Source organism: Myxocyprinus asiaticus, chromosome 4 (assembly GCF_019703515.2).
Source record: "Myxocyprinus asiaticus isolate MX2 ecotype Aquarium Trade chromosome 4, UBuf_Myxa_2, whole genome shotgun sequence".
Classification (NCBI taxonomy): domain Eukaryota; kingdom Metazoa; phylum Chordata; class Actinopteri; order Cypriniformes; family Catostomidae; genus Myxocyprinus; species Myxocyprinus asiaticus.
In genome coordinates this window covers 59,785,896-59,808,114 of record NC_059347.1, presented here as the reverse complement: position 1 = coordinate 59,808,114, position 22,219 = coordinate 59,785,896, and the positions used below count along the sequence as shown (strand labels likewise).

Here is a 22,219-nt window from a genome sequence, read left to right as displayed (position 1 = left end):
TAAATTTTAGTTTTATAATGAAATAAATTAATATGGTGGGACAAATATATTTTTGTCTACAAAACTAATTTCAAACATTTAAGCATACACCTTGAGATCAAAAGATTTTTAAGATCATGAAAAACATTTCAGTCCAGTCAAGTGTTTCGAAACCTTTGACCGGTAGTGTAGGTAAAATATTTCTCTCCATGTGGAATGTTAATAGCTGGAGCACAAAAAAATATGATATAATGTTCCTTCAAGAAATGCACCTTTCTTCACAGGAGGCTAAAAAGCTTGGTAGGGCATGGGGTGGGTATGTGTTTTGCAATGCTGATTCAAGTAAGAGCAGTGGAGTCATAACATTGATATTTAAGCATTTACAATTTAAATGTCTCAAACACATCGAAGGTAAATTAGGAGTCATTATTGTTTTGGCTGAAATACAGGGGCAACATTTTATATTAGCTAATATTTATGCACCCAATGCTGATGATCAGTACTTTTTAATAGACCTTGAGGGAAAGTTACATATAGCTGGGATTCTCCATTAAATGGTTGAGGGTGGAGACTTCAATCTGTTAATGGATCTGGTCCTTGATCATAGTGATGCAAAAGTGTGTAGACCCTTTAGAGCAACATTGACACTTCAGAGGATGTGTAAAAATCTTGGTCTTTCAGATATTTGGAGACTCCTGAATCCATCTGGGAGGGATTATACCTTTTTTTCATCAGTTCACAAGATTTACTCTAGAATAGATTTTTGCCACTGATTGATCAATTGAGAACATTTTGGTTTAGATCATGCTTTGGTGAGTTGTTGCCACATATACAGAAAAGAAAATCATATAGATGGCGCTTTAATACATCCCTTTTACAAGACCCAGAATTTCAAAAAAAAAAATTAAAGACATAAGTTAATGTTTATGTAGAAACCATTTGGTCCTTAGTGTCCTCAGTGGGCGTGGCATGGGAGGCGCTTAAGGCAGTTCTTAGGGGGCGGATCATTTAATATGCCTCACTCATTAAGCACAGGAATTAATGGAGTTGGAGAAGAGTATTAAAAGAACTGAAACAGAGCTGAAGCACCGAATGTCATCCAGTGGTCTTAGAGAGCTTAATCTATAGGTACAATACTATTTTGTCACAGAAGGTAGAGTATTGGTTATTCAGGACAAGACAGACATACTTTGAGTTGCGGGACAAAGAAGGGAAACTCTTGCCAGATACATTAACAGAGAGAGTTTTTTTCCACCATTCCTTTTGTGAAGTCTCCGTGTACCGATAAGGATATTAGCAACTTCGTAGAGCCACTAGAACTTCCTAAATTGACGAATGAACAAAAAGACTTTCTTGACTTAGATATTACTTGAGGAACTTGAGGAAATGAAAGTCTTGCCAAAATGTAAGGCATCAGGGCCAGATGTTTTTTCCACAGAATGTTTTTGATTTTGTGTCACAGAACTGGCTCCTCTTATGTTAGAAGTTTACACAGAGTCATTAAAGAAAGGTGAACTACTGCGAACCATGACGCAAGCCCTGATCAGTCTCATTCTTAAAAAAGATAAAGACTCAAATTAATGTAAATGTTATCTTCCAATTTCCTTGATCCAGTTAGATGTAAAAATATTGTCTAAAATTCTGGCTAATCGATTAAACACAGTAATTACTTCTCTTATACATATAGATCAAGTGGGGTTTATTCATGGTCGTAGTTCTTCTGATAATATTAGACGTTTTATAAATATTATGTGGTCAGTAGCGAATAATCAGACCCTGATCGCTGCCATCTCACTTGATGCAGAAAAGGCATTTGATATGGTGGAATGGGACTATCCTTAAGATTTTGGAAATTTACGGGTTTGGGAACACTTTTATTGCGTGGATTAAGTTACAGTATAAACAACCGTCAGTGGCAGTGCAAACTAATGGATTAATTTCAGATAATATCTCTCTTGGTAGGGGAACCCGTCAAGGCTGTCTTCTCTCCCCTTTATTGTTCTGTCTTGCTCTGGAACCATTAGCAGCCACAATAAGAAAAGAGGTTGATTTTCCTGGTGTTGTAGCAGGTGTTTTGCATAAACTTCTACTCTACGCAGATGATATTTTATTATTTGTCTCCGACCCCAGAAGATCTATGCCTACCCTCCATAGAATTATTAATTCTTTCTCCAAATTTTCAGTATACAGGGTGGATTGGTCTAAATCGGAAGCTCTTGCTCTGACGGCATATTGCCCTACCACAGCTTTCCAACCTGGCACCTTTCAATGGCCCAAGCAAGGCATTAGGTATTTAAGCATTTTATTTCCAGCAAATTTGAGAGGTTTAGTTAGAGTTAATTTTAACCCTTTAATGAATAGGTTCTCGTGTGATGATGATAGGTGGGCTTCACTACATTGTCTGTTCACTACAATGTCATTTGTCATTTGTCTGACTCCAGGGGTGGTAGTCAGCGTCAATACTCACTGAGCTACCCAGGCCCATTCAGTTCTGCTACTTACCTAAATATCTCAAGTATATGGCTGAACCCCAAATTATGTATTAACAAGTCCCCCTTTTTCTGGAAAGAATGGATTTAGAGGGGTGTTGCTACATTTGGTGACCTTTATGAAAATGGAGCTTTGAGATCATTTGAAAATATAACACAGCAATTTGGGATTTGTAGGTCTCAATTTTTCAGGTATTTACAGTTGTGCCATCTACTTTGTACTATTTTTGGTGGTAGTACAAAGTCCCCTAAAGCTGCAGACACTCTTTTCATGGTGCTCACAGCCTTTGGAAAGGGTCATGAAGTGTCATTATTCCTCGTTGATTCAGAGTCTTGGTGATGGATCCTTAATAGCTCTTAAGTTATGGGAAAGAGATTTGAACTTGGTATTGAGAGTGGGAGAGAATTTACATTTTTTTATTTAACTATGTCTAGGGATGCAAGGGTAGCCTTTAATTTTGCATCATTTCTGCTGGACCCCCTCTAGATTGTTTAGGCTTGGTTTAAAAGACACACCTACCTGCTGGCAATGTCAGTTGGAGGATGGAGACATGGCCCATGCTCTGTGGTTCTGCGCTAAGACTCAAGAATTCTGGGCAAGAGTCCATATGGTATTTACTGTATATACACACACACACACACACACACACACACCACACAACCGGACAAAAGTTTTGAAACAACACTCATTCTTTATTATAATTTTTCACATTTTAGAATAATAGTAAAGTCATTAAAACTATGGAATAACATAAATGGAACTATGGGAATTATGTTGTGACTAAACAAAACTGTTATATTTTAGCATCTTCAAAGTAGTCACCCTTTGCCTAGAATTTGTAGACATGTACTCTTGACATTTTCTCAACCAACTTCTTGAAACGGTATTGAAGGAGTTCCCATCTATGTTGGGCACTTATTGGCTGCTTTTCTTTATTATTTGGTCCAAGTCATCAATTTCAAAAACTTTTTTTTTTTAATTAAATTTTAGTTTTATAATGAAATAAATTAATATGGTGGCACAATTATATTTTTGTCTACAAAACTAATTTCAAACATTTAATCATACACCTTCAGATCAAAAGATTTTAAGATCATGAGAAACATTTCAGTCAAGTGTTTCAAAACTTTTGACTGGTAGTGTATGTATATTATACACACACACAGGTGTGAAAAAGTGTTTGCCCCCTTCCTGATTTCTTATTTTTTTTGCATGTTTGTCACACTTAAATGTTTCAGATCAAACAAGTTTAAATATTAGTCAAAGATAACAAGTAAACACAAAATGCAGTTTTTAAATGAAGGTTGTTATTATTAAGGGAAAACAAAATCCAAACCTACATGGCCCTGTGTGAAAAAGTGATTGCCCCCTAAACCCAATAACTGGTTGGGCCACCCTTAGCTGCAATAACTTGCATGTGTCTTTTACAGCACTGTGGAGAAATTTTGGCCCACTCATCTTTGCAGAATTGTAGTAATTCAGCCACATTGGAGGGTTTGAGCATGAACTGCCTTTTTAAGGTCATGCCACAGCATCTCAATAGGTTCAGGTCAGGACTTTGACTAGGCCACTCCAAAGTCGTCATTTCGTTTTTCTTCAGCCATTCAGAGGTGGACTTGCTGGTGTGTTTTGGATCATTGTCTTGCTGCAGAACCCAAGTTCGCTTCAGCTTGAGGTCACGAACAGATGGCCGGACATTCTCCTTCAGGATTTTTTGGTAGACAGCAGAATTCATGGTTCCATTTATCACAGCAAGTCTTCCAGGTCCTGAAGCAGCAAAACAGGCCCAGACCATCACACTACCACCACCATATTTTACTGTTGGTATGATGTTCTTTTTCTGAAATGCGGTGTTACTTTTACGCCAGATGTAATGGGACACACACCTTCCAAAAAGTTCAACTTTTGTCTCGTCAGTCCACAGAGGATTTTCCCAAAAGTCTTGGGGATCATCAAGATGTTTTCTGGCAAAAATGAGATGAGCCTTAATGTTCTTTTTGCTCAGCAGTGGTTTTCGTCTTGGAACTCTGCCATGCAGGCCATTTTTGCCCAGTCTCTTTCTTATGGTGGAGTCATGAACACTGACCTTAACTGAGGCAAGTGAGGCCTGCAGTTCTTTGGATGTTGTTGTGGGGTCTTTTGTGACCTCTTGGATGAGTCGTCGCTGCGCTCTTGGGGTAATTTTGGTCGGCCGGCCACTCCTGGGAAGGTTCACCACTGTTCCATGTTTTCGCCATTTGTGGATAATGGCTCTCACTGTGGTTCTCTGGAGTCCCAAAGCTTTAGAAATGGCTTTATAACCTTTTCCAGACTGATAGATCTCAATTACTTTCTTTCTCATTTGTTCCTGAATTTCTTTGGATCTCGGCATGATGTCTAGCTTTTGAAGATCTTTTGGTCTACTTCACTTTGTCAGGCAGGTCCTATTTAAGTGATTTGTTGATTGAGAACAGGTGTGGCAATAATCAGGCCTGGGTGTGGCTAGAGAAATTGAACTCAGGTGTGATAAACCACAGTTATGTTTTAACAGGTGGCGCAAACACGTTTTCACACAGGGCCATGTAGGTTTGGTTTTTGTTTTCCCTTAATAATAACAACCTTCATTTAAAAACTGCATTTTGTGTTTACTTGTGTTATCTTTGACTAATATTTAAACATGTTTGATGATATGAAACATTTAAGTGTGACAAACATGCAAAAAAATAAGAAATCAGGAAGGGGGCAAACACTTTTTCACACAACTGTATATATATATATATATATATATATATATATATATACACACACACACACACTACCGGTCAAAAGTTTTGAAACACTGTAACATTTGTACACTTTGTTTACAGTCATCAACTGAGTGCTTTGTCTTCTCATGGAAGGACAGCCCCCTAAATATCTTTAAAACTACATGTATAGCTCATTGTTTTAGACTTGATGACTGCAGCGCAAGACAGCAAGTTCTGACCTGTAGACGGATGCTCCTGATGTTCTACAATAAAGAATCCTGCTGAAGCTTTACCTGAGTCTCCTGGTCGTCGCTTCTGAGTTTCCAACAGTTTCTTCTAAAACAGGAAGAAAAATTTGCCATTTTTTTACTTGAATGGTGGGATAATTTGATTTTTGATCACTTTCTGATTTTGATCACTGTAACTACTGTACAAGCAAACAAAAAGTAATCACAACTCTTGAATATATAACTCTAATATTTAATACAATGTTATGTTTGTGTGATTAATCTAGTTTTTTTAGTCACATGCCAACACTCAGGATAATATTCCTATCTGTTTTGTGCTTATAGTGAGTATTTGATGGTTTCTAGCTGCATACAGTTTTGCAATACTGTGTTCTCTCTCACGATTTGTGCAGTTATATTGCAAATGTCTTTATGCACAGATTTTGAACATCAGCTGAGAGCAATATTTCAGCTGACATTTCATGAGAGCACTGACGTTACAGACAAAGAAAACTGTCCATTATTTGCTAGATGGCCATTCCTTAAATTAACATGCCATAAATGAACTTAAAGGAATGTTGTGTTCAATACAAATTCAATTGACAGCATTTCTGATATACTGTTGATTACCACAAAAAGTAATTTCGTCTCATCCCTCCTTTTCTTTAAAAAAAAAAAAAAGCAAAAATCTCAGTTCCAGTGATGCACTTACTGGGGCCAGTCCATAAATGTTACTGATAAAAATATGAAAAAAAAAAAAAATACAAAAGTTTTAAAAGTATAGCCAAAAGACGTAAACAATATGCGTGTTACATGATTTTAGTGTGATAAAATTGCTTACTAACCTTTTCTGTGTAAAGTTATATGTAATTTTACAACTTTATTGCCATGACCTAATGTCGCTGACAAAAAATTAGATATTCATCCACCTAGAACTGTAGTTGACTGCAAAAATTACGATTTAAATAACTTTACAGCTCAAATATTACACAAATAAAGTGCTTTTATAAAATAAGCTTCACATTTCTGCCTTTAAACCCTCCAAAAATTGTCCTCATTGACTTCCATTGTAAGTGTCCCACTGTAACCTCGATTTTTACTTTAAAATAAACATTATTAAACATTACACCACAAATGCTGTCGATTGAGCTTAACTTGTATTGAACCCAGAACAGTCCTTTAAAATGCACACCTCAGAAATCTGACATCATATCTGAATTCATATCTGAATTGTATAATCAAAATATTCTCTTCTGACACTTAAATAATGTAATAAATGATGCACTGAAAGATATGCCATGGAGGTCAATGATCATACGATAATCACTTAATTATGTAGAGTCTGCCATAATGACTATATCATTGACTCAGATTTTAAAATAACAAGATGGTTTTGAGGGAGTGTTTGATGGTTCAAATTCTACTATTCTCTTTCTGTTGTTTCTTAATACTTTTGTAAAAAAAAAAAAGAAAAAGTTTTTTTTTTTTTTTAGCAATTCTGGAACGTCCTATTCACTGAAAACTAGGGCTGGGCGATATATTGATTATTATCGATATAATTGAGATAATTTTGCTGACGTTGTAAAATTGACCATTATCGTGAATATCTTGAAATTTTTATGTGCTTTAATTTGGCCATTAAGCGCATCAGTAGACTAATTTCACAATCCTTCAGGGCTGCACAGTTAATCAAAATAACATCAAAATGGCAAGTTGGTCATATGAGATTATTAATCCACAAAAGGCTGCGATTTAAAGACAGATAAACATAGTCTGTGTGCAATTCAGAACAAACCGGTGACGCGCTGATCTGTGCACGCGCGTGGCAGCGCTCTCAGATCAGTTCACGTGCATCGTGAAATCAAAGTAATGCAGGTTTAAGCATTTGCGCAGAAGTTATTAGACAAATCTACAAATGTGGCACAGAATAACTGAAAAGGAGATTACAACGTTTCATGAATTTATTTTATATTATATGTTTTTTAAATATTGAGTGTAAGTTTATAACATTATGCTTTGTGTTATATTACCCTGGAATTAGTTATAAAAAATTAATTACCACAGCTGCGAGGGGGTTTCTATTGCAGCTGCTCATAGAGTGACTGAAAATTTGGCATCTTCTCCCATTTTACTCTCTTAATCCACCGCTCTACTTTTTTCTTCCGGAAAGTCATTCAAATGTAATAGTGGATTTTTACTTTTGGTCTTGGAGCAAATGGGTTAGTGAAAATAATATATGCTGTGGTCTCCCACTCACCGCTGTCGAAGTTTACCCTGCAAACGTTTACTTCCGCGTTCCAAAACCTGCCTTTTCTGTGGAAATAAAAGCTCCTTGTGAAGTTGAAGTAAATACTTCGGTGTCAAAATAAAAGCCCCAGGTGAAGATGAAGTAAACAGGACAGAAATATATTACTTTTGTATAATAATCAGAATAATAATGATAATTCAGCATTATATTATAATAATAAACCTGACGGGTCCCACAGTAATAATTCAGCATTATGCAATGTTCAACTGGGATGTCAAAAATAAGTCAGTGAAGTGGCTTTACACACCTTGTTCATTCACAAAAACATTAATAAAAACATTTAAAGGTAAATAATGCTTTTTATTAAGCTACTATGTATCATTGTGTATGAAATATAAATATAAAGTGCATATCAATAAAAATGATTGAATTTCATTCTCCCTTGTGTTTATTTAATTATTATAATAATTATAACAAATTATTAGATTTTTATTTGTCTTAAAAATATTTAATCTATTTGGATGAAATGATGATTCCTCTGATATATATATATATATAACACTAACCATTTTAGAGTAAATACATAATTATTGAGATATATATCAAATATCGTAAATAGGCTGAAAAATAGAGATATAATTTAAAGACATATCACCTAGGCCTACTGAAAACCCTAATAAATTGATTCAATTGACTGAGTAAACTCATTCCCTCAATTGAGTTGAGTAACAGCGTCTCCAAAACTTGTGTAATTAAGTTCACTTAACTTTGTATTCATATAGAATGAACTTACCAATTTAAGTTAAGGTAACTAGATGCAAATTGACTAAACTCATATTTGCTCAATTTTGAACAAATTCGTTTGAGTCATTTACATTTAAAATCTAAAGTCAATGGATTTTTAAGATAGATAATTTCAAGGAGCATAGATATTTGAGTTATGAGCCCAAAACTTGTAAAGTTTAATAGGACAACTTGATTTTTCCAGTAATGACAACATTAGGGTTTACAGTTGCAGAACTTCTCATTTTACTGTCTCACCAGGTTGTCTTTTAGATGATATGCAAGAAATCTCATGTGTAACAGTGTAGGAAGTTTGAAATGTAGTTTTTAAAGAAAATGGAAAACCTTGTAACGTTGAGAATCAGGCACACTTGGACTTCTGCCTTCAGTATACTGTATATATGTGTGAAGTACTCATTGTCGGCCACACCTAAAAGATTTCTTGGTTTGTGAAACGATTCGAGTCACCAGAATTCTTTCAACAACTTTTTCTTCTCAGGAGTGATAAATGCAAAATTGGAAAACCTATCTGTCAAAGGCAATATTGAACAGAGTATAATTTTAAACATTAAAATGTAAAACTACATTGTTTTTCTTCAGTTGGGGCCACACTACATTTTATAAATGACTTTATTACTGTTATGGTTTCACTGGTAGACCAGTTGTGCCAGAGACAGACATGTGACTTACCAAAGCTTCCTTGATACGAAACCGTGTACAGTGTTCTGTTTTATACTCCTGACTTTCTAAGTAGAAAAAAAAAAAACTTCACAAGAATAATGTTTGTTATACTTCTGATTACAGTCGTAAAAACAGTACCAATATTTGTCTTTAAACTAACTTTAATCATTTAACAGTGAGCCTTCAGCAGATCCCATTTAAGCTCAAGTTTAAACAAAATTTTAGCATAAGTTTACACAGAATTGTACCTAATAACTGACTACATACAGAGTGTGACTACTCAAATGTAAGATGTCTGTAGGGTAAAAGATACTGACCATCTACATCAAATATGGTGTATATAGAAGTATAAAAACATTGCTTATAGACATCATGCTTATAAGACTTAATTGATTATTACTGTTATATATTTTAAATGTATATAATGGCTCATAGCTCAATATTTTACTGTTACATTCTTTCAGAGGGTGTAAATAAAACAAAGACATATCATTTAAAATATGAAATTTGCCTTTATTTTAAAAGAAGAATTTTCTAATATAAAACAGATGTTCTAATATAAAACAGATTTGGAATATCTATGAGCAATTATTTCACCATAATACATTTATAGTACAGGAAAGTCATGTTGTTGACCGTAGAAAACTCATATAAAGGCACTGAAATGGCTGAATATTGGGTTCACTTTAATATAGATTAAATATAGATTGGATATATATTTGAATAACAAAAAAAGTGTTGTGATATTAATAGTCTATTTTGCAAAAGGTATGGCAGCTAATTGTTTGGATGAGAGAGAATGAGAAATTTCTGTGTTCGTTTAGAAGTATACAATAGGGTCATTGTGCACTTTAGAGGTCTGAATTCCATCCAGCTGTAGTTTTTCTCCACTGTAAGGGAGAGATTTATAGACTCTCAGATGGATGAATTCATCCCCTCCGACGTGGACCTGAAGAAAAAATAAAGAACGAAAGGTTTAGTGGTTTAGACACACACCACTTCCAGCAAATACATGCATGTGTCAATGACAAATAAGATTGTCTGAGGTAATAAATATGAGAAATCTTTTAAAAATAAAGTTTAAAACACGTGTCAAATTTTTAGAAATGTAATCTTTGTGACCAATGTGGTTTCATAAATTTTTTTAAAAACATTTATAGCATTTCCTAAAAAAATACAAAATAAAAAAATTATTTAATGACACTAAAAATTTGATATGGTGTAAACATCAAGTAAAAATGTATTAACGTACTTTACTTGCACCTTCAATACATGAGAGTGTAACTTAATCACTTAATTAATAACTTGATCTTAATCTACAACAGTGCAAGTGCAGAACCGTGTGAGGTTGTGGCGGTTCATTCCAAACTTCCTCAGCCGTCTCAGCGCCTCTTCTTCCTGAGACGGCTGAGGAAGTTTGGAATGAACCGCCACATCCTCACACGGTTCTACACCTGCACTGTAGAGAGCATCCTGACTGGCTGCATCTCCGCCTGGTACGGCAATAGCACCGCCCACAACCACAAAGCACTGCAAAGGGTGGTGCGAACTGCCAGACACATCATCGGAGGTGAGCTTCCTTCCCTCCAGGACATATATACTAGGCGGTGTGTGTGAAAAAAACTCGGAGGATCATCAGAGACTCCAGCCACCCGAGCCATGGGCTGTTCTCACTGCTATCATCAGTCAGGCGGTATCGTAGCATCAGGACCCGCACCAGCCGACTTCATGAAAGCTTCTTCCCCCAAGCAATCAGACTTTTGAACTCTTGATCTCCCACGATCAAAATTCATCAGCACTGCACTTTATTAATCTTATTATCTCACACCGGACTGTCATAAATTATTATTATTATTATATTATATTCTCTCTTAACAACACACTGGCAACTGACTATCAACCAACAGCCTGAATGTCAATACAGTACAATACTGTACATTCTATATATACTTTTTTTATATATTTTTATTGAATAATGTGTATCTATATAGTGCGTATTGTATACTGTACAGTGTATGTTATTATTTGTATATTGTTGAGTGTAATTATGTGTATATTAGATATGTAAATTGCGTTGTGTAAATCTGATGTTTATTGTAGATTGGTATATGTCTCATCACTGTCACGACTGCTATGTTGATCGGAACTGCACCCAAGAATTTCACACACTATTGCACTTGTGTATATGGCTGTGTGACAATAAAGTGATTTGATTTGATTGTTAAATTCAAAAAACGTTTTCAAACATATTTTTTTTAATACAAATATCATAAATATTTGAGTCACGTCACATGACCTGAACAAAATGTGCCTTTACATAAAAATAAAATATAATAAATAAAAAGTCATATTTTTTTAAAACTTCACACTCAGTCTTGAGGGTCTGAAGGGCTCCTATTCGTTTTGTTTTTTTTGTTTTTGTGTCAACAAATCAAGAAAATAGCTAACTACGTGTTGGTTACACCACTTGACTGATTTGGTGGACAAAAGTTTTTTCAAATATTATAAATATCAAATATATATGATCAAATAATAATATCATATTTTAAATACAATTGTTTTACTGCTTAATTTTGTAAAGATTATTCTGCATTACTCATGACATCATTTCTTATTTCAAGATTTTCAGCTTTTAATGAGACTTTACATTTTTTTTTTTACTGTCTCCAGTTACACCACTAAAAATTTTTTTTACTTTAAGTCCCAGAAAAAATATCAAAATGATATTGAACTCATGTTTATAGTAGAGGTGTATTCAAGTAATTGTTTTATACAGTATGAATTGTATTTTTGAACAATTTAATAGATCTGGACAAAAAAATGAGTGTCATGTCACTGACCCAAATTCAAATTGACTTTATGACAAAGTCACAAGCTCACAGCCTTCCAAACTTGTTTAGCTAAAGAGTTTACCTTGATAAAATAGTTGGTTCCTGCCACAAGCTGCGTGCTGAAACATTTGGCGGTGAAAACATCAAACTTCTTTCCGACACGTCTTTCTACGTATGGCTTCATCTAATAAGAAGCAGTAACAAGTAGTTTGATTAGTTTATTTGTTATTTCTTATGATTTGTTTAACACAATGATACACTAATTACACCCAAAGGCTGATTACACATCATATGATGATTTCTCATACATCCATGTTCATGTATCAGCATTGTGTTTGGGTGTGAGATCTAGAGAGCTTAAAGGGATCATCCATCCAAACATTTTAATTCTCTCATCATTTACTCATCCTCATGCCATCCCAGATGTGTATGACTTTCTTTCTTCAGCAGAACACAAACGAAGACTTTTAGAAAAATATTTCAGCTCTGTAGGTCCATACAATGTAAGTGAATGGTGACCAAAACATGGAAGCTCCAAAAAGCACAAAAAGGCAGCATAAAAGTAATCCTGTGGTTTAATCCATGTCTTCTGAAGCAATATAATAGGTGTGGGTGAGAAACAGATCAATATTTAAGTCCTTTTTTACTATAAATTCTCCTCCCTGCCCAGTAGGTGGCGATATGCATGGAGAATGTGAATCGGCAAAAACAAAAGAAGAACTCTTAGGATCTCTCCACGCTTAACAGGGCTGTTTGAAACTTGAGATTTACAGTAAACAACTTACTTAAAAATGTATCTGTTTCTCACCCACACCTATCATATCTCTTCAGAAGACATGGATTAAACCACTGGAGTCTTATGAATTACTTTCATGCTGCATTTATGTGCTTTTGGAGCTTCAAAGTTCTGATCACCATTCACTTGCATTGTATGGACCTACAGAGCTGAGATATTCTTCTAAAAATCTTCATTTGTGTTCAGCAGATGAAAGAAAGTCATACACATCTGGGATGGCATGAGGGTGAGTAAATGATGAGAGCATTTTCATTTTGGGGGAACTGTACCTTTAATTCTCTGATTACTTTTTTGTTTTGGAGCTTGCAAAAATCAAACTGAATTGCCTGCAATCAATGCTGCATGCAATAATAAAAGCTGTGATCTTGCATCATTTATTAATAAATGCTCATCACATTCACTTGCAGAACAGCTAACACCACTATAACAAAATGAAAACCTCTCTCGACTTACCTCATTACAGATCCTCTGCACTTCTGAAGTGGCATACTTCACCTTGGATAACCCTCCAACAAAGGTCGCTAGAACCCAGATGCAGAGTTTAATAATAAACAAGCAACAGACAACTTACTAAAGAAACACATTTAACTAAAGAAAGCTTGACAAAGGAATGGTCAAACACTGAGGCATTTACACACACACACACACACACACACACACACCAATTGGGGATCAAGACAAATGGAGAACAATCAAGAAAGAGACAATGAACGAAGACACACACAACCAAACAAATTGGCATTTTCACTCTTCTGACTGTCATAATCCAGCGCTTTCTATTTTTTTGTCCTCGTGTAAACGTAATAGTGGTTTTTTCTTTTGCTTTTATAGCAAACAGTTAAGCAAAAATAATATGCGCGGTGGTCTCCCATTCACCGCTATCCACCTTTTTCCTGAACACGGAAGCGTTCCATGATTCATAACGGATGCCTGTTTTCACTTGCATCCACGTATGTTCTTAATGGATAATGTGATGTTTAGTGTACTTCATCTGTAAAAAAATAAACAAAAAAAATAAGGCATGTGGCTTCATATTCTTTTGTTTTTTTGCGATTCGCATTCTTTGTGCATATTGCCCCCTACTGGGCAGGAAGGCAAATTTATAGTTTAAAAGGACTTAAATATTTATCTGTTTCTCACCCACACCTATCATATCACTTCAGAAGATTTGGATTTTACCACTGGAGTCCTTTGTGGCAAGTTGTGATACTTTAGAGAGTCGTTATGACTGTTTTTTTTTTTTTTTTACAGTGCCTCATTTCTCAAAGTTTAAGGAGTAAGTGGATGACATGAAGCTATGGACTGAGGTTAGTTACGCTGATATCATTAACTACTACAAGTTTTTATGACATCCCTACATCTGCACAAGTTGAGTCTGAACTCATTTTTACTCAAACTAACACTTAAAATTGTTGTTGTTCTCAATATAGAAAGCTCGTTTTGATGGTTTCTTTTGAAGACCGGAACCAGAAAACAGTCTCGTGGCAATTAGAATCGTCATGGCGCCACCCAGTGGTTAGTTAGGAAAACCGTGGATAAAAGTTTACCCTGCAATAAGGCGTGGTCATATATACCTTCAAAATGCGAAATTCCAAGGGCGAAGACAGCGTGGGAGGACGTTAAGCATGTGTGAAACCAGCAAAAATTTAATTGTCAAACAGCCTCTTTTTAATGCTGCACTTTATACTCTTGGTTTTTTAGAGGTTCTTGATGAAAATATCTAATGCTTTTTTAACAGTAGTCAGCTGGTAAGGTAGCTGTGCAGTGTGTAAACCTCACTCCCCTGGCATCAAGAAGCGCACTAGTGACTGACGCTAGAGGATTAGCGTGCCCGCCTCCCATGACGGAGACGCCGGTTCGAATCCCACTCGGAGCAGGTCAAGCAGGACAGGTTACATTTTAGTGTCAATATGTTGCTTGGAAATATTTAATAAAAATAAATATACAAGAGTTAGTGCAAACTGTGTTCCTTTACCCTATCTATTATGACTTTTCAAATAATAATTAGAGAAACTGCATGCATATGATAAATGTAATGTATGAAAATGATATTATCTGATTGAAATCTGTCCCAAATGCACAGTTTTATTACACATGCACCCTCGTGGACTTGCCGACTAGCGCCCCATCGGACTGCATTCGCTTACGTCACCAACGTCTGGACTTGGAGGAGGACCGCAAGGGCTTAGGGTGCCATCTGGGACAGGGCCTTAAAGTCTTTAATGAGGGCATAAACTACAATCCCATAAAGCAATGCGAATTATGTAATTAAATAAAAAACAATGGGAATAAACAATTGATTTAAGGTTGTTGATAAGTATAGAAACAAAATATTTTACATTTACTGCAAAATATTCCAGTATGTACAAATATATAAGTAGTTTAAGGGTGAAAGGAGAACGACTTGCATCATCGGAGTCGGCGGTTGCTCCTGGGCTCATTTCGCAGGCTTTGTAGGCCACGGTTCTCTGATTGGCGAAGCTCTGCTTTTAAAGGTTTATAAGCAGTGGTGGGTAAGTTACTCTAAAAAGTAATTAATTACTAACTACTAATTACATCTACAGTGTAATTAGATTACTGTACTAATTACTCTGTCAGAAAAGTAATTGGATTACTTATTACTAATTACTTTCTAAAACCCTGATCAACCTCAACCGATGAAAAATACAAAGGATAGACATGAAACTGTTCTTTTAATTCTTTCAAATAAATAATATAAAATCAAATAAATTATTCATGAACTGCCCAAAGAATTTAAGGGGGCAGCGTTAAATTAGAAAACATATATTTTAACATTAGACGTTAAATTTAGATTTTAAATTCACTATTGTTTTATGTAGATTTGTTCTATTTAACACAATTACACCAGAAGTAACTGTAATTAAATTACTAAAAAATTAACAGTAATCCCTTACCTTACTTTTTCAAGAAAAAGTAATTTAATTACAGTAATGAATTACTTAGTAATGCATTACACCCAACACCGTTTATAAGTTATCGTTGTAAATCAATTCTGTTGTGCTTTCACAGAAATGTAAAAATGTTGACCTTATTTTTTTAAGCTCATATGTATATATATATATATACACACACACACACACACACATATACATATATATATATATATATATATATAAAACCTGCTAAACAGTCTCTGATTAAACTTTACTCAAGACATGAAACTTTATTGGACCTCTAAACAGAAACATTAAGTGCCATGTTTCGTATGTTTACCTTCTCCAGTCCGCAGTCTGTTGTTGTCAGGTCTATCGACGCAGAAGACGGAATTCACCTCTGCAATATAGACAGACAGCAATAAAACCGCCACTAGAGCGCACACACCTGACTTTAGGTTCATCATTTTATCCTTGAGTATCTTCTGATTTAAGAGGATATAACTCTAAGAAAAACAACGGTCTCTCTACTTCTACTACTTCGTCGTCGTCGTCGTCTTCTTCTTTCTTCTGTGTGTGGTTGCAACAAGACATTTTTAGGTGCATATCGCCACCTCCTGTACTGGATGATTTCTTAATATCCTCTTCTTAAAGGGACAGTTCACCCAAAAATGAAAATTCTCTCATTTACTCACCCTCATGCCATCCCAGATCTGTATGACTTTCTTTCTTTTGCAAAACACAAATGAAGATTTTTAGAAGAATATCTCAGCTCTGTAGGTCCATACAATGCAAGTGGTGATCAGAACTTTGAAGGTCCAAAAAGCACATAAAGGCAGGGTAAAAGTAATCCATATGACTCCAGTGGTCTCCTGAAGTGATATGATAGGTGTGGGTGAGAAAGAACAATATTTAATTAATGTTTTACTATCAATCTTCACTTTCACATTCTTCTTCTTTTGTTATGGTGATTTGCATTCTTCGTGCATATCGCCCCCTACTGGGTCCTTCTAAAAATCTTCATTTGTGTTCTGCTGAAAAAAGAAAGTCATACAGATCTGGGATGGCATGAGGGTGAGTAAATGAGAGAATTTTCATTTTTGGGTGAACTATCCCTTTAAGGTTATTGGACTCTCTTGGTATGACATTTTATAGCTCCTAACTCCTTTAACTTTTATGTGGCATCCTGTTGATTTTTATCCACACAAAAAAGGAGCACTGGTTTTATAGGTAAACCAGCTGTGTCAGAGACAGACATGTGACTCAACCAAAGCTTCCTTGATCCAAAACAGTCTTAACACAGTAGTAATTACAGTTCCAGACATTTAAACACACCTACTTACTCTTTATTACTATTATTTTCCACACTTTAGAATGATAATAGTAATCAAACTATGAAAAAACACAAATGGAAGTATGTAATGGTCGAAATATTATTATATTTGAGCTAACGTAAATGTCTTTTTTGTAAAGAAATTAATATATAGGCACATTCAATATTTGTCTACAAAGCTAACTTTAATCATTTAACAGAAACCTTCAGCATAACCCATTTAACCTTAAGTTTAAACAAAATTTTAGCATAAGTTTATACAGAACTGTACTTAATAACTGACTACATACAGTGTGACTACTTGTCTGCAGGATATTTCCATGTATGGACTTCTAAAACATTTACCAAACATTTCCAACTCATAAAGTCAATCTCACAAATGGATCTGAAGAGATACTATCTACATTAAATATATAAATAAGTAGAAAATGCTCGACTTAAGAATTAAGATTTGTATTGATTATTACAGTTATACCTTCTAAATGTAACTGTGAGCCATCATATACAACAATTTGTGTTTTGAAAAATATTTATGTTATATTCTTTCAAAGGATGTAAATAAAACAAAGACATAATTTTAAATATGAAATTTCCCTTTATTTTAAAAGTAGCATTTTCTTTTATAAAAACAGATTTGGAATGATGAGGAATATCTATGAGTAATTATTTCATCACAATACATTTATTTATATTTTTATTGCAGTGAGGAAAACCATGGCATGCTGTGTGGATCATATAAAATTCAAATATACAGGCACTGGAATGGCTGAATATTGGCTTTGCTTTAATGATGTAGATTTGAATAAAAATGCTGTAACATTAATCGCTGAGTAACTTGTTTAGGGTGAGAGAGAATGTGAGAAACCATTAGAAGATAAGATGGATTATTTCTGTGTTTGATTAGAAAAATCCAATGGGGTCATGGTGCGCTTTAGAGGTCTGAATTCCACTCAGCTCTAGTTTTCCTCCACTGTGAGGGAGAGATTTATGAACTTTCAGATGAATGAATTCATCCCCTCCGACTTGGACCTAAAAAAATAAACAAAGAATGAAATTACTCTGAAGTTTAACACACACACACACACACACACACACACACACACACACACACACACACACACACACACACACACACACTATAGAATGTTACACTTTCAGCAAACAGATGCAGTAGTTTATACAGTACAAGCAGTATTCATGTTGTAACTTAATAAAGGTAAGCTTGGCAGAGTTTACCTTAATAAAATAGTTTGTCCCTGCCACAACCTGTGTGGTGAAAGACTTGGCAGTGAAAACATCAAACATCTTTCCAGCTTTTTCTTCTGCTTGTGGCTTCACCTAAATTAACAGATGCACATTTGATGTTTGATGCAAAATGGAAATAATGCAAAACATTTAAATCATCCTTAAAGCAAAATATAATTTTAACTAGGGTGACCATACGTCCTCTTTTTCCCCAGACATGTCCTCTTTTTCGGACCTTGAAAAAGCGTCCGGCCGGGATTTCTAAATTTGGGAAAATGTCCGGGATTCGGCTTTAGTTGCATTATGATGTGCATCTGGTCTAATACTTCATTGTGTGTGCACGCATATTTGCATTGCTTTAACCCCTCTTTGTAAGTCCCGCCTTCTCGCACACCAATTGGTCGATTATAAGAGGCTTGCAGCAACTATTGGCCAAATTCCTGCCGCAAAGCGCGGTTGTGTTCGGCATCAAACAGTTGCTTGACAGTAGCAGCAAATGACAGCTGAGTGGAAACAATGCCCAAACGAAAGTGCAAATTTACAGAAGATTTGCACAAAAAATTCCCATGCTTTCGTCCAGGTCGAGATCCATGGGAAGCAGAATGTATGACATGTAAAGCTGGCACTTATGTGTCAGTTGCTAATAAAGGTGTAAGTGATTTAGAAGCACACATTAGCTCTGCCAAGCATAAAGGGTCAGCAAAAGGTTAAAGTTCATCAGGTAAATTAACGGACTACTTTTTGCGACCAGGTAAAATTATCATCACGTTGCTTCATTTTCCATGGCCATTCAAAATAATAGTAATAGTAAATGAAGGTACACTCATGGCATCAAATATTTTATTTTAGTACATGGACATTCAAAAGAATGTTGAAAATGTTTATTTATTTATATATATTTATGTTATGCTAATAGAGTGTCTTTTTTACTGTATTAAAGTTTGCATTCATAGTAACACTGATTTGAACCCTATTATTCCACCCCTCCTCCAATCCCCCTCTGGCGAAAAAAAAAGGTGTCCTCTTTTTGGAAAATCAGAATATGGTCACCCTATTTTAACATACTTATTTTTTTTATTTTTTATTAATTGTTTTATTTTGGGGTTCAAAATTACCGGCAAATGTTCTTCAGAAGCTTGTGATATTCATACATGTATATATTTTTATATTGTAAAATAATTTGTCTTTGTGAAAGAAGAAAAGTAGAAATCATTTTTCAAAAGATAAAGTGTTTAGTTTATTTACAAACACAATGAAACACCCAAATACTGACAACATCATGTGATAACTCATTAGAGGTAGACCGATATATCGGTTTTACCGATAGTAGCTTTTTGGAACTATCGGTTATCGGCAAAAATCTATGCAATCTATACAATAGTTGCTGACAGTGTTTTTCATCATTTCAAAATGATTTGTTTATACTTAAGTCTTGCCTTATGCACCAAATATTTTTACTGGTTATTACAGGGATTTTGGTTGAACAATAAACCGCATCTGGGATTTTATCCATTTTGGACTGTTTTTCTGTGCCCGCAATAGTAAAAATATTTGTGACATTCCATAAATCGATTTTAAAAACTATCAGACAATTAATCGTTTATCAGCCTTTCCCACCACCTTAATTATCGTATTGGCAAAATCCACTATCGGTCGACCTCTATAACTCATGCTAATAAATCAGCATTAAATGTGTTTGGGCGGGACATCTCGGTTGTCTCGTGAGTCATGACGTATTGTGAAACACAAAAAAAAAAAAAAAAAAATGCATTATTTGGCATTATAATTTCCCCATTTTCCCCATTATTTATACATACTGCCATTTTTTCTTTAATTGCTAACCTAACTTCCTGCCTGTAACTTCTTAGCTTAGTTTTTCTATATTTAGCTTTGTTTTAAATTGTTCTTATTTCTATCTCTTTTACTATTTTATCTTTTGGAGATCGCAGAAATAACATCTCATTGTCTGCAATGACTGCTGCATTATTGTGCATTTGATTACCTTTGACTTGGCTTCAAAATAAGCAGAAAGAATCAGAGCAATCCCACATTATTTATTTATTTATCACATCATTTATTACTAAATGCCCATCACGCGCACTCACAGATCAGCTGACACCACAATAACAAAAGCAAATCTTTCCGTCTCTTACCTCATCACAGATCTTCTGCACCTCTGGAGTGGCGTCCTTCACCTCGCATGTCCCCCCGACCATATGTTTTGACATTGCTGTAATGTGTAATATTTAAATGTAACAAAATAAACGTGTTGTCTGGCAGTCCAACTCTCAGAAATGCCACACTTCCCTATTTCTGTGGCTAAGATCATAAGACCGTGAGCCATCAGTGGAATGTACCATATTATCAACAAAAAAAGGGGGGAGTTATTAGCGTGAGGAGCTATAAGACAATAATTGAAACTATAAACATTGTTATATGACCAAAATAGATCATGATCATATATAAAAGCGTAGTTTAAAGGTTTAACACATTTATTTATCATGATGTCATCGATTTCTTGTAACTCATGTTTCCCTCCCCTTCCAGTGTTTTAGTTTAATCTGAGGCGAAGCACATTTTCGAAAGTCAAAAACTGCTTATTGTTATACATTCATAAAGACCGAGGTTATGCTTTCATAAATTTGTGTCTCGATTATTTACCCGTTTATGACTACTGTAGGCTAGGAGATATTGGGATCGTCCTTAGCGTCACCGTCTCTCACAGCCAATGAAAAAAGAGAACCGCTAAAACGTAATATTAGAAATAATGTATGTGGGTAGAATGGCAATAAGTATGAACGTGATATCAAAATAGGCGGGGCTTAGTGACCGCTACGATGGTTTAAAGAAACAGCATTTGAGTGGTAAAGTTGTTTAAAGTGATAGTTCGCCCCAAAATGACAATTATCTAATTATTTACTCACCCTCATGATATCCCAGGTGTGTTTGACTTTCTTTCTTCACCAGAACACATTTGAAGAAAAAAAAAAAAAAAAAAATCTCAGCTCAGAAGTTTCTTAAAATGCAAGTAGATGGTGATTTCTTATTTGAAAGTCCAAAAATCACAGACAGTCAGCATAAACTTCACCCATATGACACCAGCTGTTAAATTAATGTCTTCTAAAGCGACACGATTGCTTTTGGTGTGAAAAAGATAAATATGTAAGTACTTTTTTAAACTCTAAATCATGCTTCTGGTCGGCAGTGGTACGCGCGTGTGACCTAATCGCACTGTCATTTGAAACACATGAGAACTGATGCACGTGCGTCACAGCCAGAAGAGCAGCGCTGTTTACAAGTGAGAAGGAGGAACGCTGTACAGTAGGTTGGTTGATTTTGGTTTAGATCTGTCAGTTTCTTTACTCACAATGGTGCGTTTGTGTGCTTATCCTAGATGTCTAAACCGAGTGGAGAGTGTGAGATTACCTCTGTATCCATGGCAACGCGAACACATCACACGAGAGACCGCTTGGACTCCACCCTCTACTGAAGCGTTGGATTATAGTTAAAAATACTTAAATTTTGATATTTTTCACACCAAAAGCGATCGTATCGCTTTAGAAGACATTAATATAACAGCTGGAGTTGTATCAATGACGTATATGCTGACTGTCTGTGATTTTTGGACCTTCAAAAATCAGCCAGCATGGGAGGCGGGCACGCTAACGAGGAGGCTGAAGGCTAAAGCTTCTAGCATACCAGTTGGCTCCCGTTACACCAGCGCTGAGAAAAGTAACAGGCGCCACGTGATGCCGTGTATGTGCTGTTTTAGCAGTGGTCTAGACCTCTGGACAGTAATTTACTGCAGATTAATGATATAATTAAAAAAATAATAATTAATGAATAAAAAATCATCCTGAAAATTGCAATAATTTGTACCTGTGCATGGAAATCCACCACAGCAGCATCTATACAATCATTTCTCATCAAGTGTTAATAAACCACTGTGATTGGTCCATCCTTACAAGTGTTCAGAAAAGTAACAG

General features: G+C 35.2%; 2 protein-coding genes across 2 annotated transcripts; both read right to left on the bottom strand.

Moving 5' to 3' along the window:
• Positions 1-9,626: 9,626 nt before the first annotated feature.
• On the bottom strand, positions 9,627-16,239 carry LOC127440059 (cystatin-B-like). The gene is made up of 4 exons (XM_051696441.1): positions 15,996-16,239; positions 13,215-13,282; positions 12,048-12,149; positions 9,627-10,083 (listed from the first exon to the last, which is right to left on the bottom strand). Exons 1-4 carry the CDS (start codon positions 16,120-16,122, stop codon positions 9,955-9,957), a joined length of 426 nt encoding a protein of 141 aa, XP_051552401.1. The 5' UTR covers positions 16,123-16,239; the 3' UTR covers positions 9,627-9,954.
• Positions 16,240-17,563: 1,324 nt separating this feature from the next.
• LOC127440062 (cystatin-B-like) lies at positions 17,564-20,554 on the bottom strand. The gene is made up of 3 exons (XM_051696443.1): positions 20,387-20,554; positions 18,225-18,326; positions 17,564-18,017 (listed from the first exon to the last, which is right to left on the bottom strand). Exons 1-3 carry the CDS (start codon positions 20,459-20,461, stop codon positions 17,889-17,891), a joined length of 306 nt encoding a protein of 101 aa, XP_051552403.1. The 5' UTR covers positions 20,462-20,554; the 3' UTR covers positions 17,564-17,888.
• Between the last annotated feature and the right edge of the window lie 1,665 nt (positions 20,555-22,219).